Raw genomic sequence first — 15,189 nt, 5'->3', positions numbered from 1 at the left:
GTGAACTCAAGGTTGTCGACCCACCCCACGAAGGCGGAGGGACGCCCGCATCAAGCCTCTAGATACAGACTAAGGGCTCGCCACCGCTAAAGCTCCGATGACACTAGGGACACACTCCACCCCTCCCCTACACATAGCCAAAAGGAGGCGCCACCACAGCTACCATGCTACCCACCTAGAGCCAATCGTGCAGACTCACCATCTAGGGCCGTCACCGACATCCAAGACAAACACACCACCGCCGCCTGGGGACCTGGTCACCGAAGCCTCGACATTGACACGACCAGTGAGTGAGTGAAACCGTCGTGCTGAAGCGCCGCCACAGTCATGAGTGGCCACATCAACACATGTTTCCAGGAACCCTTACCTCGTCTGGGGCACAGATCCACGGAGTTAGCAAACATCGTCGTTGGGGGCAGCCCGGAAAGGGTGCACTGGTGTTGTAGGCCTCAATAGACCGGAGCCCGTCCAACCAGCGCCACCTTCCACCCTGACCCTAGATCTACATAGTTGGACTCCGACAAACCGCGCGCCACCCCGCCCCCGTGGCCTGCCCATGTCAGGCCTAAGCCCGTCGCCGCCCCATGCCGATGAGGTGTTGGTCATGCATCACCCGAAAATACTCGCACGCCGAAGCGCTGAAGTACCCTATTCAAGCACGTCGGGCGCCACTACCAAGAGACACCGGTTGCAGTTCAGTATCGCCCACCACACCTAGTCCAGTCGCCATACGCACGCCAACACACGCGACGAGGACACACCATCAACTGAATCCCGACTGAGCTGTCTGCACCTGATTCACCGAGCGGGAGCCACACACTCGCCGCATCGCCACCATGTGTGTGCCACCGGAGCATCGGCCTGGGCCGCGCCGCTGAACCCCACTCAAGCTCGGTGCCCCAGCACAGACACGACATCCTACACTAACCGTCCATGCATGGGGGAGAGAGGAGAGCCTCGCTGCTAGCCAACCCAAGGGGCTTTGCCCTGGCGGCTTTGGCCGACGATGACGGTGAAAGAGAAGAGCGGAGGTGATGAAGGTGGAGGCGTCGCCGCCACCCGAGTCACTCATGACTTCTTGGTCGCAATCACAACGACTCTCTGCCTTCAACGCTGTGGGAAGGTGTGGCATCGAGCTAGGTTCACGCCATGCCAACAGCTTGTAGGTCGGAGATGGCAAAAAGTTTCCCTTGGCCATGTATGTTTCTTTTTCATCAAAGTGCTCTTGTGAAATTTAGACTTGTTTAATACTCACATGACTTCTCGCCTTTGAAAGAAGTATACTAACTTCGTTCTTCAAACGGATATAAGTATTTAGCACTAAAATATATGTAGACATATCCATTCCAGCAAGATTGAAGATGAATAGATTGAAAGTTTCTAAAAAAATGCAGCGAGGATTCGACAACGTTGCTCCGTGCTCCTGAACATTGAAGACACCATCCTCATGCAACTGAGTATATTTAGAGCCCTTATTTCTTTTTTGAACGCTATTTTAGAACCGTATTGCATGAGGAAGGACACTCCCTGATGGACACGTCGCATCGCGAAAGGACTCCACTAGCCCCGTCCGCCTCTCCCCAAATCCCATCAGCTCTTTATTATTAACGAAAATCCTTTGTGGCTTTTGCTAGCTTTCCTATCTAACCAGACAAAGGCACTTGTTGTGCATGTCACTGATTAATTAACATGAGGTCTATGTCTTTCTTCAAAAGCGATCGACTTTAGAAGAAGGCTGAAAAGGCCATGGAAACTTAGTACGGGGGACATCAATAATTGTACGTAGTAGTAGTACCCTCCCTCCCACCCTCCAAGATGATCATTACATGAAAACGATGAATATAATTGGCTGCCCTTGTCTTACACTTTGTGAAGAAAAAATGAAATTTTAAAGGCCAAACCGGTGTGCGCCCAAGACCCGGTAGTGTGAAAGACGGCGGCGGCAGCCTCTGAGAAGGTGCCAAACTGGTGTGCGTCCCAGACCCGGCAGTGTGGTTTGGTTGGGCCCTCGGATTTTAGATGTTAGGCTTTGGTGCAAAGTTTGTTCGGTATTCGGCTCGGACTATCGGCACCCCTTCATCAGTTAAATAGGAGTAGCGATATATGTTGTGAAAATGATGGCTTCAGACTTATTGATGTTTTTTTGATCTTTGTGAATAATTAATAAATGGTCGTATGCATATTCCAGATGTGGAGGTTGGGGGTCATCCTCCTTTTCTAAAAAAGATTTTTTTTTGCGAAAGAAGGCATTTTCTGTACAACTAGTAAGTGTAGCAAATCATAGTTAGAAGAGAAAACAATCTCCTTTTATTTTTATTAAAATGAACTTTCACTTCTGTAAGATACTTCATAATTGTCTTGTCACTCGTTGATCCTCGTAAGATGAAGGAGAAGACGACTGGCAAGCTGCTAGATTTCGGCTGTATGGGCAAAATATCCACCGCCATAAACAAGGTGATTGGGATGGAAGCAACAACGATTGAGTGGAAAGAAATGGAGGAAAAAGGAGCATGCAGGAATTGGGGACATGCGACGAACGCGTGGGTGTGGAATGGTGGTGACACGCGATATAAAAAGGATGCATGGGATGATTGCTTCAGTGATTGGACCCTCATCTAACCGACGTATCCATCGAAAACCTTAAATAATTGCCAAAAAAACTCAACTAAAGAAAAACACAAAAACAATTGCCACAAAAAACTTAGGTAGAAGATCGATGTTAACAAGAGTCTTTTCTCCTATTCCAACATGAACTCTGTAGAGGGATTAACATATACGTACAGAGGTATACTAGCCCGTAAGGATTTTATCAGGATATTTTCCCTTGCCAACTGTCCAGCCTCTTGCTAATCTTTTCTACTCCCTATTCTTAATTCTATTTTTCATCACTAGGGAGTAGGGACTCCAAGATATTCAGAAAGCAAAGCTCCACTCTGGCAGGCAAGTAAATATCTCTCGAAGGCAGCGCACGAGATCTTTGTTTAGCTTCACCCAAACAATGCCAGCTTCAATCTGAATAATAGTACAATACAACACACAGTCCCCCTCAAACACGACACAAAGATCCGTGCTCGTATCCGCGACCTAATACAATTCGCAAACACAATCACGCGAACAAATCATGCACACACCACACGGCCTCAGTCACTGAAACTAATAATTAATTAATTAATCACGTAATCGCAACGTGCTAAACGCAGGACCGAGTAGCGAGCACATAGGCCGAACCGGTAGGGCCCCCGATGGGATCCGGTTCGAGCCCGGCCGGGACCATCAGAGTCCGTCCGGGCTCCGGTCAACCAACCACCCGGCAACGCGGCCGGCCCAAACAAAAGCTCCCCACCACACGGGTCGCGACCGACGCGTCCAACAAAGTCCCAAACTGAGCCCCGCGGACGCGAACCGCCTCCCCGCGCGCGCACGCATCTCGCGTCGCCTTCTGCTTCGCCTTCGCCTTCGCCTTCCGTCCGTTTCCCACTCGCGCTGCACCAACCAAACCACTGGCGCCCGCGCCTGTGCCCCACACACACTAGCACGAGCACTAGCAGCAGTAACGCTCGCGCCCGTATAAGTACGGCGCTCGGAGGCGGACACGGAGCATCAGAACCGACACCCGACGCGACAAGCCAGGCGACACACGACCGGCACGCCAACGCCAACAGCCTCTCCTGCGCCGCTCCAGATATCCATCTATCCACACCCACGCGCGCCGGGCATGAAGTTCGCGTGCTTCGGAGGCGCGGCGGCCGTCGCTGACGAGGCGGTGGCTGCGAGGACTCACCGTACTCCTCGCCGCCGAGGGAGGTTCTTCTTTGGTAGCAGCAAGGGCGAGAAGTCGCCGTCGCCGTCGACGGGGACGAAGAGGATCACGTCGCCGGGCCGCCGCGAAAAAGACTTAAGTATATACGACATGATCGCTGCCGGCGCGGGGAAGTCGTCGTCCTCTTCCGTGACGTCCTCGTCGGCGCTCAGCACCGCGCCGTCGCTGGACTCGGCCTACTCCTCCTCCTCCTCCTCCCGCTCCTGCTCCCGGTCCTCCTCCTCCTCGTCGTTGTGCTTGGAAGTGGTGCCAACGCCGGCGAAGAAGCGGCCGGAGGAGAGGAGGTCGCCCGCGGTCGGCGTGGCGGCGGTGCTGGTGTGCCTCTTGATGATGATGTTCTGCGGCCGGCTCGCGGCCACGCTGCTTACCACCGCGGTGCTCTGCTTCTTCCCGCGAACATGGCCGCCTGCCAGGGCCAAGGCGGCCGAGAGCCTGCTGCTGGTTGCGTCGTCGCCGGAGCACAGCGCGGCGTCGAGGAGACAAGTGGAGACAATCAAGACGAAGGCGGTTATGGATGGGTTCCTTGTGAGGAACCGCAAGAAGTGATCCACCTTTGATTTCTCCTTACTTTTTCTTTGTTATTTAGCACAGTAGTTCCATTATTTTCTTATTTTTTTGTCCGAGAGTTTATGTAATTATAAAATTCGGATTAAGACTTAACACTGACAAATATACTGTGAGTTCATAATTTATGTTCCGGCGGATATGGGGAAAGAGGAAAGTGCCGGCCACACGTACTGTTCTCGCACAAAATCATCTATTGCGGGCGGCAACTGTTCCATCATGCATGTTGCATGCGTAGCTAGTGGAAACCAAACTTTGCGATGGTGCGGAGTATTTCTATACTCGCGGACGAGTAACTTTTAGATAGCTTGCAAATGATGGGTCGTGGGGGCTTTCTGTTGTAGTCATTTTCTCTTTTGACAGGTGAAAGAAATTTATTCCAATGGGTTAGGCAGAAGCTTCTCAATACATAGTGTGGTTCTAACTGTAGCAGGCCCGTATGTGGGCAGGCGCAACCGGAGCAGCTGCACAGGGCCTCAAAAAATCTTGGGGCCCCTAATTTTTTTAGCACAGTACATTAGTATTGTTATTACTATAACTAATCAGGTACTTGTTCTCAAGAAAACTAATCAGGTATTATTACAGACTAAATAAACAAGGCACGGCCGAACTTGCTGACCTTAACCCCGGCCCAGTCATGTTCCTTTCTCATCTTCACGGCAGTCGAAGCAGTCGCGTACACAAACACATAAAATTCTGCTCAGCGACAGGCGCAAATCAAATCGCTGCAACTTAATGCTTCGTCTCCTGGTCTCCTTTCTCTGATTTTTCTTCAATGGATTCACATTGTTTCAAAAAAAAAAGGCTACAACTGCTGATTTATTCGGCTGTGACGGTGCTACCTCGCACTTATAAATTGGGTGGATTTAGTTTGATTCTTCGTTCTCTTTTTCATCCCTCAGCAGAGCAATCGGAGTTTCCTTTGTTTCTCTTGGTCGAGGAGCAAAGCAATCGGAGCGCTATACGCTGTTGTTGCTTCATGGTCTGCATCCATCAACACTCAACAACTGTAGGTTGTTTGTCCCTTTTTGTTTTGAACTCCTCTGTTCTTAAGTTAATTTGCTGCTCTTCCATGAATGTATGCATCCGGCTGGCTTATAATTTTCTAAGATGTCTAATAGGCGTAGGCACGATTCTAAGAATACAAGATAATTTAATATTTCAAAGTAATAAATATTTTTTGGCATGATTTATCTTTGATATTTCTCAATGGTTAATGAAAAATATTTTGATTAGTTTTCCTGTATATGGGGCCTAGATTATCATTTCGCACCGGGGCCAAAATTTCTGAGGTACGGCCCTGAACTGTAGCCAATATTACCTCGTGTTCAGACTATACAACACCAATTGAGCTGCAACCCTATTATATTCTCTTTTTAGTCTCATCGGAATAACTTCTCTCTCTATCATGATTAACTTGATTTCAGATACAAGATGATCATAACACGACCTCAATAAACCCTCTCGGACAATGTAGCCAACGCCTCAAAGGAGTCTGATTGTACCACCTCCGCCTCTTCAGAATGTTGTATTAGACCATGCCCTGCATCAAGGCGTGAATTTCAGCTTCCAGTGCATCATTATAGTTGAATGAAAACCTACGAGCAACAAAGATGACACTTCTATCCAGCCTTCTTAAAATCATGCATGCTGCTGCAGTGCCATCCACCAGCAGAAACGACCCATCGACCGACAAGGCAACCATGCGGATAGGTTCATGTGCCTTAACTTCCTTCGCCGGCCTCACATCTTCTACTGACATTTTACCCTTCCATATCTCCTCCGTACTAAATTCTCATACCAGTCTCAAGAAACGCACATAGCCTTGCAACAATTCCACTGAGACCTCCGGTGATGGGTCTTCCTTCCTATGTACAACATCTGACCGAATTGACCAGATTCGCACATTAGTATAATTGCCATGTCCCACACCGCGCTTACTTTTTTCATGCATGGCCAACTATCACGTGTAAGGTTTAACATTTGGGTAAAGTGAAAATTTTGGATCCCACTGAAAATTCTTTGCCATTTGAATTTGATTTGAGTATTGTCAAAAAAATTAAGGTTACAAATATTTCATGCCCAGGGCCGTACCTCAGAAATTTTGGCCCCGGTGCGAAATGATAATCTAGGCCCCATATACAGGAAAACTAATCGAAATATTTTTCATTAACCATTGAGAAATATCAAAGATAAATCATGCCAAAAAATATTTATTACTTTGAAATATTAAATTATCTTGTATTCTTAGAATCGTGCCTACGTCTATTAGACATCTTAGAAAATTATAAGCCAGCCGGATGCATACATTCATGGAAGAGCAGCAAATTAACTTAAGAACAAAGGAGTTCAAAACAAAAAGGGAGAAACAACCTACAGTTGTTGAGTGTTGATGGATGCAGACCATGAAGCAACAACGGCGTATAGCGCTCCGATTGCTTTGCTCCTCGACCAAGAGAAACAAAGGAAACTCCGATTGCTCTGCTGAAGGATGAAAGAGAGAACGAAGAATCAAACTAAATCCACCCAATTTATAAGTGCGAGGTAGCACCGTCGCAGCCGAATAAATCAGCAGTTGTAGACATTTTTTTTTGAAACAATGTGAATCCATTGAAGAAAAATCAGAGAGAGGAGACCAGGAGACGAAGCATTAAGTTGCAGCGATTTGTTTTGCGCCTGTCGCTGAGCAGAATTTTATGTGTTTGCGTACGCGACTGCTTCGACTGCCGTGAAGATGAGAAAGAAACATGACTGGGCCGGGGTTAAGGTCAGCAAGTTCGGCCGTGCCTTGTTTATTTAGTCTGTAATAATACCTGATTAGTTTTCTTGAGAACAAGTACCTGATTAGTTATAGTAATAACAATACTAATGTACTGTGCTAAAAAAATTAGGGGCCCCAAGATTTTTTTGGGGGCCCTGTGCAGCTGCTCTGGTTGCGCCTGCCCACATACGGGCCTGTTCATGCCAACAAAAATTATCAAAATTTCAATATCTTTGAAATTTCAAACTTTGATGACATGTGCGCCAACTGAGTGAAAAATCGTATTGGAGAGAAGATGTACAGCGACAGTCTATATTTTTCCGAGGTGCTCCCTTTGCTAGAGCAAAGTTTTTTCGCCGACGGACCATATGCATGTGTCTTTTATGTAAGGAAACGTACCTTCCCCACCACCTCAGAGGCTCAGATATTGATTCAGTGCATATACACCTATGAGTTTCAAAGTGGCAATTCTATCGATTCATTTGATAACCTTATTAGCTCGTGAATTTTGGGGGTTACGTGATTCGGCAGAAAAAGGAATGATAGTTACCTTTTTTTTCTCTATAACAAGATTGTTAGTTTCTCGTCCGGATTCTTCGGGGCATTTTACATTAACTAATTTATACTCCCTCCGTCTCAAAATAAATGTCTCAACTTTGTACTAACTTTAGCACAAGGTTGTACTAAAGTTGAGGTTGTACTAAAGTTGAGATACTTATTTTGGAACGGAGGGAGTATGACTCATTGATCTTTCTCTCATGGGCTTTGTATATCTCCATAGCATTCCGAAAATACATAACTCTAAAAATGATTTGAGCACAATAACTACACCAAGTACTATTTTAACGCAAGACTTTGCCACGTCGGGTCTTTTAACTGAAATGCATCAATTCATGATACTAGCACCTGCTCTATAATCCTAGTGGTTAGTGATGCATGTCAGTATGATGTTATTAAGCTATGCCACTCTTTTGTCTGGATCCTTATTATTTGCCACTATTATAATCATTAGATTTCAAAATAATTTCCATTTCTTTTCTAAAATGAAAATAGTGTTTTAGATAAAACATTTTTCTTTGGTGAGACTACTATTTCTATGCAAAAACAAGTGCTTTAAAAAGCACCTCGTCCCTTCATTTCCAACTTATTACAAATATCAATTAATAGAGTATTTGCATTCTGGAAGTTATTGTGTCATTAGCCTAGGATTTACCCTTTTAACCATAGGTATTCTCAGTAGATCATTATGGGCTAATGAGGCCTGGGGATCCTATACTCTTCATGTTTGTTCTATTGCTTCTGAAAAGTCTAACTGCATCCATTATTATAGCGAGTGCATGTAGCCAGCCAGGAGATAGGGAATCTCCTTGTCCCAAACCCTCATGGTCATTTCTGTGGCATATAACTAACATGCCATTATCCTAGTCGATCATCAAGTTAAACCAAAAAGTAGGTTCCAAGGAGTAAATGAGGACATTCTCAGGCTCTCCCGAATAGATGTCATGTTGGTATCAAGAGCATGGTTAATAATATAACCAGTTGCGAGAATGACGTTTTGACTCTCGGCCTCCATGAAGGCTGATTTTTTTTGAAAGAAAATCAAATTTTGAAAATTTTGGTTTCAAAAAAATCTGAAAAAACTTGTACACGTAAACAAGGTGTGAGGCGTATGTGCGTAAACTTTCAGAATGAAATACGTTGAAATGCGACCTGTACAAAAAAGACAAAATCATGCTTTGGGAGGATGAATAGTATCATGTGTTAAAGAGCCCTAGATTTGTCTTTCTTGCACAATCCTCATTTCGAGGTATTTCGTCCTGAAAATTTATACACCTGTGCACCATGCCTTCATCTATCTCTGTAATTTTTTCAGAATTTTTTGAAATGTATAAAATATGAATTTTCACGAATTTTACATTTGGTGGCCTCCATGGAGCTCGGCCTCCAAAAGCAATTTTCGAGCCGGTTGCTGGCTATATAAACATGTCATGTCCAGTGGCTATGTCATCAAGAGTGAACATTATTCATTACTCATAAAATAGTAAGTTCACAACTTTTTTTTCCATTTTCTCTCTATCTCTTTCTTCTCATTTTTGGAGGGCAGTAACGTTAAGTGCAACCAGGGCCGTACCTCAGAAATTTTGGCCCCGGTGCGAAATGATAATCTAGGCCCCATATACAGGAAAACTAATCGAAATATTTTTCATTAACCATTGAGAAATATCAAAGATAAATCATGCCAAGAAAATATTTATTACTTTGAAATATTAAATTATCTTGTATTCTTAGAATCGTGCCCACGTCTATTAGACATCTTAGAAAATTATAAGCCAGCCGGATGCATACATTCATGGAAGAGCAGCAAATTAACTTAAGAACAGGGGAGTTCAAAACAAAAAGGGACAAACAACCTACAGTTGTTGAGTGTTGATGGATGCAGACCATGAAGCAACAACGGCGTATAGCGCTCCGATTGCTTTGCTCCTCGACCAAGAGAAACAAAGGAAACTCCGATTGCTCTGCTGAGGGATGAAAGAGAGAACGAAGAATCAAACTAAATCCACCCAATTTATAAGTGCGAGGTAGCACCGTCGCAGCCGAATAAATCAGCAGTTGTAGCCATTTTTTTTTGAAACAATGTGAATCCATTGGAGAAAAATCAGAGAGAGGAGACCAGGAGACGAAGCATTAAGTTGCAGCGATTTGATTTGCGCCTGTCGCTGAGCAGAATTTTATGTGTTTGCGTACGCGACTGCTTCGACTGCCGTGAAGATGAGAAAGGAACATGACTGGGCCGGGGTTAAGGTCAGCAAGTTCGGCCGTGCCTTGTTTATTTAGTCTGTAATAATACCTGATTAGTTTTCTTGAGAACAAGTACCTGATTAGTTATAGTAATAACAATACTAATGTACTGTGCTAAAAAAATTAGGGGCCTCAAGATTTTTTGGGGCCCTGTGCAGCTGCTCCGGTTGCGCCTGCCCACATACGGGCCTGAGTGCAACAATCTACCCCTGACCGTGGTCACCTTGAATAGAAACCATGCAGAGGTTGGCGAGAGGTCCAGCCCACGACGTTCCTAGCCGTTCAAATCCACGCCTATTTTAAAACACGTCCCCGTTTGTCTCGGGCGCGCGCCGGCGCCAACCTCTGCCCTCCTCCGCGTCCATCCGTCTCTCCACCGCTTCGTCTCTCCCTGCCTCTCTACGGTGCCACCGTTAACCTCTCCTCACCGCCCTCTGCGCCCATTGCCTCCCTCTGCCATCGATCCCGAGACCGGAAGAGGCGCGCGGCCTGGAGCTAGCGAAGCCTCGGTGGCCAGGGAGGAGGCGGCCACAAAATCAACATGGTTCTGGAGCTGGATAGAGTCCTGATGCTGCGCGCCGCCGTTCTCGCCGTCGTCACCGGCTTCGCCGCCGCCGGATTCATCTCAAGTTGGTCCACGGTCATCCTCGTTACGGCACTTAATTCCCATAATATTATTTTAACGTGATTCGGCTTTCTTGATCCGTGGCTTGATCATCTGACCGATCTGCCGTTGCGCCCCGTGGATGCAGATGACGCGCTCCAGTCGCACTCGCACGGCGGCGCCGGCCGGAGCTTGCTGCAGGCCAAGAAGGGTAAGTAAATCCAACTTTTGCGTTCGCTCCCTCCAACGTCCCGCGAGGCTCGTACGTGGAGTGGACCGGCTGACACGGATCTCCTGCGCAGAATGCCCGGTGACCTTCGAGGGGGCCAACTACACCCTCATCACGAGCAAGTGTAAAGGGCCCCTGTACCAGCCGGCGCTGTGCTGCGCGGCGCTCACGGAGTTCGCGTGCCCCTACGACACCTACATCAACGACGTCGCCACCAACTGCGCCGCCACCATGTTCAGCCTCATCCACCTCTACGGCAAGTACCCGGCGGGGCTCTTCGCCAATACATGCAAGGGGGACAACCTGGGGCTCAAATGCCCTGAGGACGTCCCGCAGGTCCAGCCGGGCGAGGAGGGCAAGAGCTCCGCCGCCGTTGCTACTGCCGCACAGGCGGCACTCGCCGCGGCCAGCGCGGCTGTCATGTCCCTGCTCATTGTAATGTCTTGATCAGAGCCGGACGGTAGCTGTGTGCGTGTGCTCGTGCGCTGGTTTCTGTTGCATGCATGAGTTTGTGGTCATATGTAATTCTGGATCCTGCACAGGGTGATAATTCACCGATTAACATTTTAACTTGTTCTTTTAACCGTTGTACATTGTTACCAGAAGGGCTAGGAATTTTGGACTCGTGTGTTTCTGACAAAGTAAAATTTGGAATGTTAGAGTTTATGTGGGCATTTAGCGTACCGTGCACTAACCCTTTTAGCTGTACTAGTGCATTAAGCTAGTATTATCATTATTATTATTATTATTATTATTATTATTATTATTATTATTATTATTATTATTCCGAAAGATTGAGCTCATAATTCAACATCACAAAAGTCTTGGTAATTTTTAAAAAAATGACAACACTACTGCATTACACATTTAAAGATATACAATTATATTTTTCCAATGCACAACACAAAAACCAGAAGAAAAAACATAACTGGCTGTGAATAGTACCATGCTGGTACTATTCATAACCTTTATTTAGTTGTAGTTATGTATTTTTATTTTTATTATTCTAATTTGGTATGCACATTTTTTGGGGTCATTAATGTATGGTATAATCAATTTTATAAGCATCTTATATTAATTAACCAACATTAGTATAATCATTTTCTCAACAAGTTTCACCACTCTCTACGCATGGAGGAACCTTGCCATACACAACGCCTTTAAGATTTGGTCCATTAGGCCTTGTACAATGCAAGGTGTTTAGGGGAGGTGCTTAGAGAAATAAATTAGGCTTTCCTTAAACACTTGTGCTTATTTGTACAGGGCAGACGCTTAACTAAGCGTCTCTCCTGTAAAAATAGACACCGATGCTTCAAAAATACTCGGTTTATTTTTCGAAGCACCTCCTTAAGCATCTCCCATTGTACAAGGCCTTAGTCGGCTCCGGTATGGGAGCGGCGACATCGGCGCGTCAGTGGTTTGTTCTGACGGCGACAATGATCGTTCGGTGGTTGATGGACCTCGATGTAATTTTTATTATGTTTGAGGTGCTTTGTACTTCCGGTGAATCTTTATAGTAGATCTGATTCTTTCCGGAAAAAAAAGATTTGGTCCATTAGGAAAATTTTCAAAAGAATTTCAGTGTTTTTGAATTATTTGGTCCATTAGAACCTTTATAAGATATCTTCATTGATTTATTAGCACTCTATTTTGGAGTACCTGCCCTAGTGAACCATTAAAAGAATTTGGAGTATGAACAAAACATGCTTTGTGAATTGTGATGGACCGTACCCTAGTGACTTCGCCACTAAGAAATTCTACAACAGAAGGAAGTTGGTGTCGTGTTAAACCCTGAAAGCGACGGGCCTGGTAGGATTAAATAAAAATGGCCTTTTTGCCTGCTTTGCTTTTGTATCGCACCCACTGTAAGTATGTGATTCTATTTCCCTAGAGCACTTACAGTCAACTACAAGGGCAGTGGAATATGGGCTTTAGCCGCTCGTGTAATGCATGCATGCGCTAAACACGGCTTGGTTAAACGTGATAGCAAAAGATTTCCAGAGCAGATGCATGGTTTTCACATGGACAAATCTCAAGAGTATATACCTAAACTATGCAGTTTAGTCAGGCCAGACCTGCCTTGTGCGTGTTAAAATAAACAATGTAATCAACTAAGAGATGTATTTCCAAATGTAGTCTGATTCAAAAGTACTAGACTGGACTATGTCAACTTTGTCCTAGCCCTAGTTCACAATGCAAAACAGACGACACACTATCAGCTCTAATTCCAGTTAGATTCCAACAATAACTTCAAGTTTTGCAATTTAGGAGTGAAACTAAGATTAGGGGGTATCCAAATCATATCAACCAACTAGTTAATACTTAGGCCTCCTTTGATTTGGAGGAATATCATAGGAATTCTATGGGATAGCATTATTGTAGAATTTTTACCTAGAACCCTTTGGTTCATAGGAATGAATTCCTGTTCCTACATAGGATTGGTTCATATTCTCCACACTTTAAAGAAAAATAGGATGTCATGTGATTTGCATCATAGGATTTTTTTTTTCATTAAGTCTAGACTAATGTTTATTTCTCTATAAAATACGAACGATAAGAAGAATTGCTCCATAGAAATAAGATTATATTCCTACAAACCAAAGGGCTCTAAACATTTTTTTCGATAGACTTATCCATGAAATTCCTATATAATTCCTCCAAACCAAAGGAGGCCTTATAGGATTTGAGATGCATATCATCTCATTTCCTACAAGTTTCATATTCCTATGATAATCCTATCCTATGAACCAAATGAGGCCTAAGTTAGAATTAGGGAGGTTTCTTGATGCGGAGCATCCCACGGTCATCCCCATGGACGCACCTACACCTCCAACGTCACCACTTGGACCAATGACAAGAGCCCGGGCCAAAGCTATCAAAGATAAGGTGAACTCACTCCTCTCCGAACTTCCACTCTCCATGCATGAGAATTGGCTACTACCTCAAGTGGAAACCCTATGTGTGATCAGGTACTTGGAGCAAAGCCACAGACCAACTACACTCAACGGACAAGACGGTGAGGACGCCAAGTTCACGGGACAAGAAGAAGAACTGCTCGAAGTCCCCAGGCTCCGGACGACCGACAGACCCCGGACGTCCGACGACCGACGCTTCCACACCCGAGCCAAAACTACGGACTTCCGAAGTGCTACGGACGACCAATGACCTCCAGGCTCCGGACGTCCGACCCCGTCTGGACGTCCGACCGAAGTCCACCCGAGCAGAATCTACGGACGTCCGGACCCTCGCGAGCCTCCGGACGACCGGTGACTACCGAACGTCCGACGCCTCTGTGATGTTTCGTGTTGGGCCGCAGCCCATGTACCCCTTCGCCCTCCTCTTTTGCACTAAGACTATAAATAGACCTCTCCCTCCTCCTTTCTAGGGTTAGCAAAGGATTAGCTCATATTTGTGTGAGAGCTTTGCTCATCCACTTGGTTACCTTCTCCCCGGAGATTCAAGCCTCCATCGTAGAAGATCCCCCAAGCGGATTCAAGACCCCTTTTAGGGAAGAACTCAAGACCTCCTCACGGAGAAGATAGTGCCTCTTGTATCGTCCCTAGTTGACCGTGGATCGTGTATCGTTCTTTGTATATGAGGATCTAGCACATGTGTGATTGTTGGTTTGAGTGTCTCTTTTATGTTTGCCCCATGTTTTCCCTCGTTTAACTCCTTGTGTTCTTCATGTTCATCACGGGATCCGCTCCTTTCGTGAAAGATCGGCCGATTAGGGTTCCCACCCTACATCATCTTGGTATCATGAGCCATGTTGATCACGATTTCGGAGCCTCCCAGTTGTGTTTCTAGCCTAGTTTTTGTTGTTTTTCGTCCTAATTCGAAAATTCCCCACAAAAATAGCCCCATTTTTTTGTGATTTGTTAGTGTGTTGAGATTTTGTTGGTTTGGATCCGTGGATTTGCTTTCTTTTGAGTGGATCTAGCTTTTCCCCCCTTTCCCCTGTTGGAAATATGCCCTAGAGGCAATAATAGAAGTATTATTATATTTCAATGTTCATGATAAATGTCTTTTATTCATGCTATAACTGTATTATCCGGAAATCGTAATACACGTGTGAATACTTAGACCACAATATGTCCCTGGTGAGCCTCTAGTTGACCAGCTCGTTGTGATCAACAGATAGTCATGGTTTCCTGACTATGGACATTGGATGTCGTTGATAACGGGATCACATCATTAGGAGAATGATGTGACGGACAAGACCCAATCCTAAGCATAGCATAAAAGATCGTGTAGTTCGTTTTGCTAGAGCTATGCCAGTGTCAAGTATCTCTTCCTTCGACCATGAGATCGTGTAACTCCCGGATACCGTAAGAGTGCCTTGGGTGTATCAAACGTCACAACGTAACTGGGTGACTATAAAGGTGCATTACAGGTATCTCCGAAAGTAT

At 45.5% G+C, this 15,189-nt stretch overlaps 2 protein-coding genes across 2 annotated transcripts; both read left to right on the top strand.

The window, feature by feature from the left end:
• Positions 1-3,589: 3,589 nt before the first annotated feature.
• LOC119359269 (midnolin homolog) lies at positions 3,590-4,503 on the top strand. Its single transcript, XM_037625535.1, has one exon. The coding sequence runs from the start codon at positions 3,716-3,718 to the stop codon at positions 4,364-4,366; it is 651 nt and encodes a 216-aa protein (XP_037481432.1). The 5' UTR covers positions 3,590-3,715; the 3' UTR covers positions 4,367-4,503.
• A 5,985-nt stretch (positions 4,504-10,488) lies between these two features.
• On the top strand, positions 10,489-11,419 carry LOC119357785 (GPI-anchored protein LLG1-like). Its single transcript, XM_037624617.1, has 3 exons — positions 10,489-10,576; positions 10,700-10,762; positions 10,854-11,419. Exons 1-3 carry the CDS (start codon positions 10,489-10,491, stop codon positions 11,225-11,227), a joined length of 525 nt encoding a protein of 174 aa, XP_037480514.1. The 3' UTR covers positions 11,228-11,419.
• Positions 11,420-15,189: the final 3,770 nt, after the last annotated feature.

Source organism: Triticum dicoccoides, chromosome 2A, assembly GCF_002162155.2.
Source record: "Triticum dicoccoides isolate Atlit2015 ecotype Zavitan chromosome 2A, WEW_v2.0, whole genome shotgun sequence".
Taxonomy (NCBI): domain Eukaryota; kingdom Viridiplantae; phylum Streptophyta; class Magnoliopsida; order Poales; family Poaceae; genus Triticum; species Triticum dicoccoides.
The sequence above is the reverse complement of the archived record's forward strand: the minus strand, read 5'-3'. Positions and strand labels throughout refer to the sequence as shown.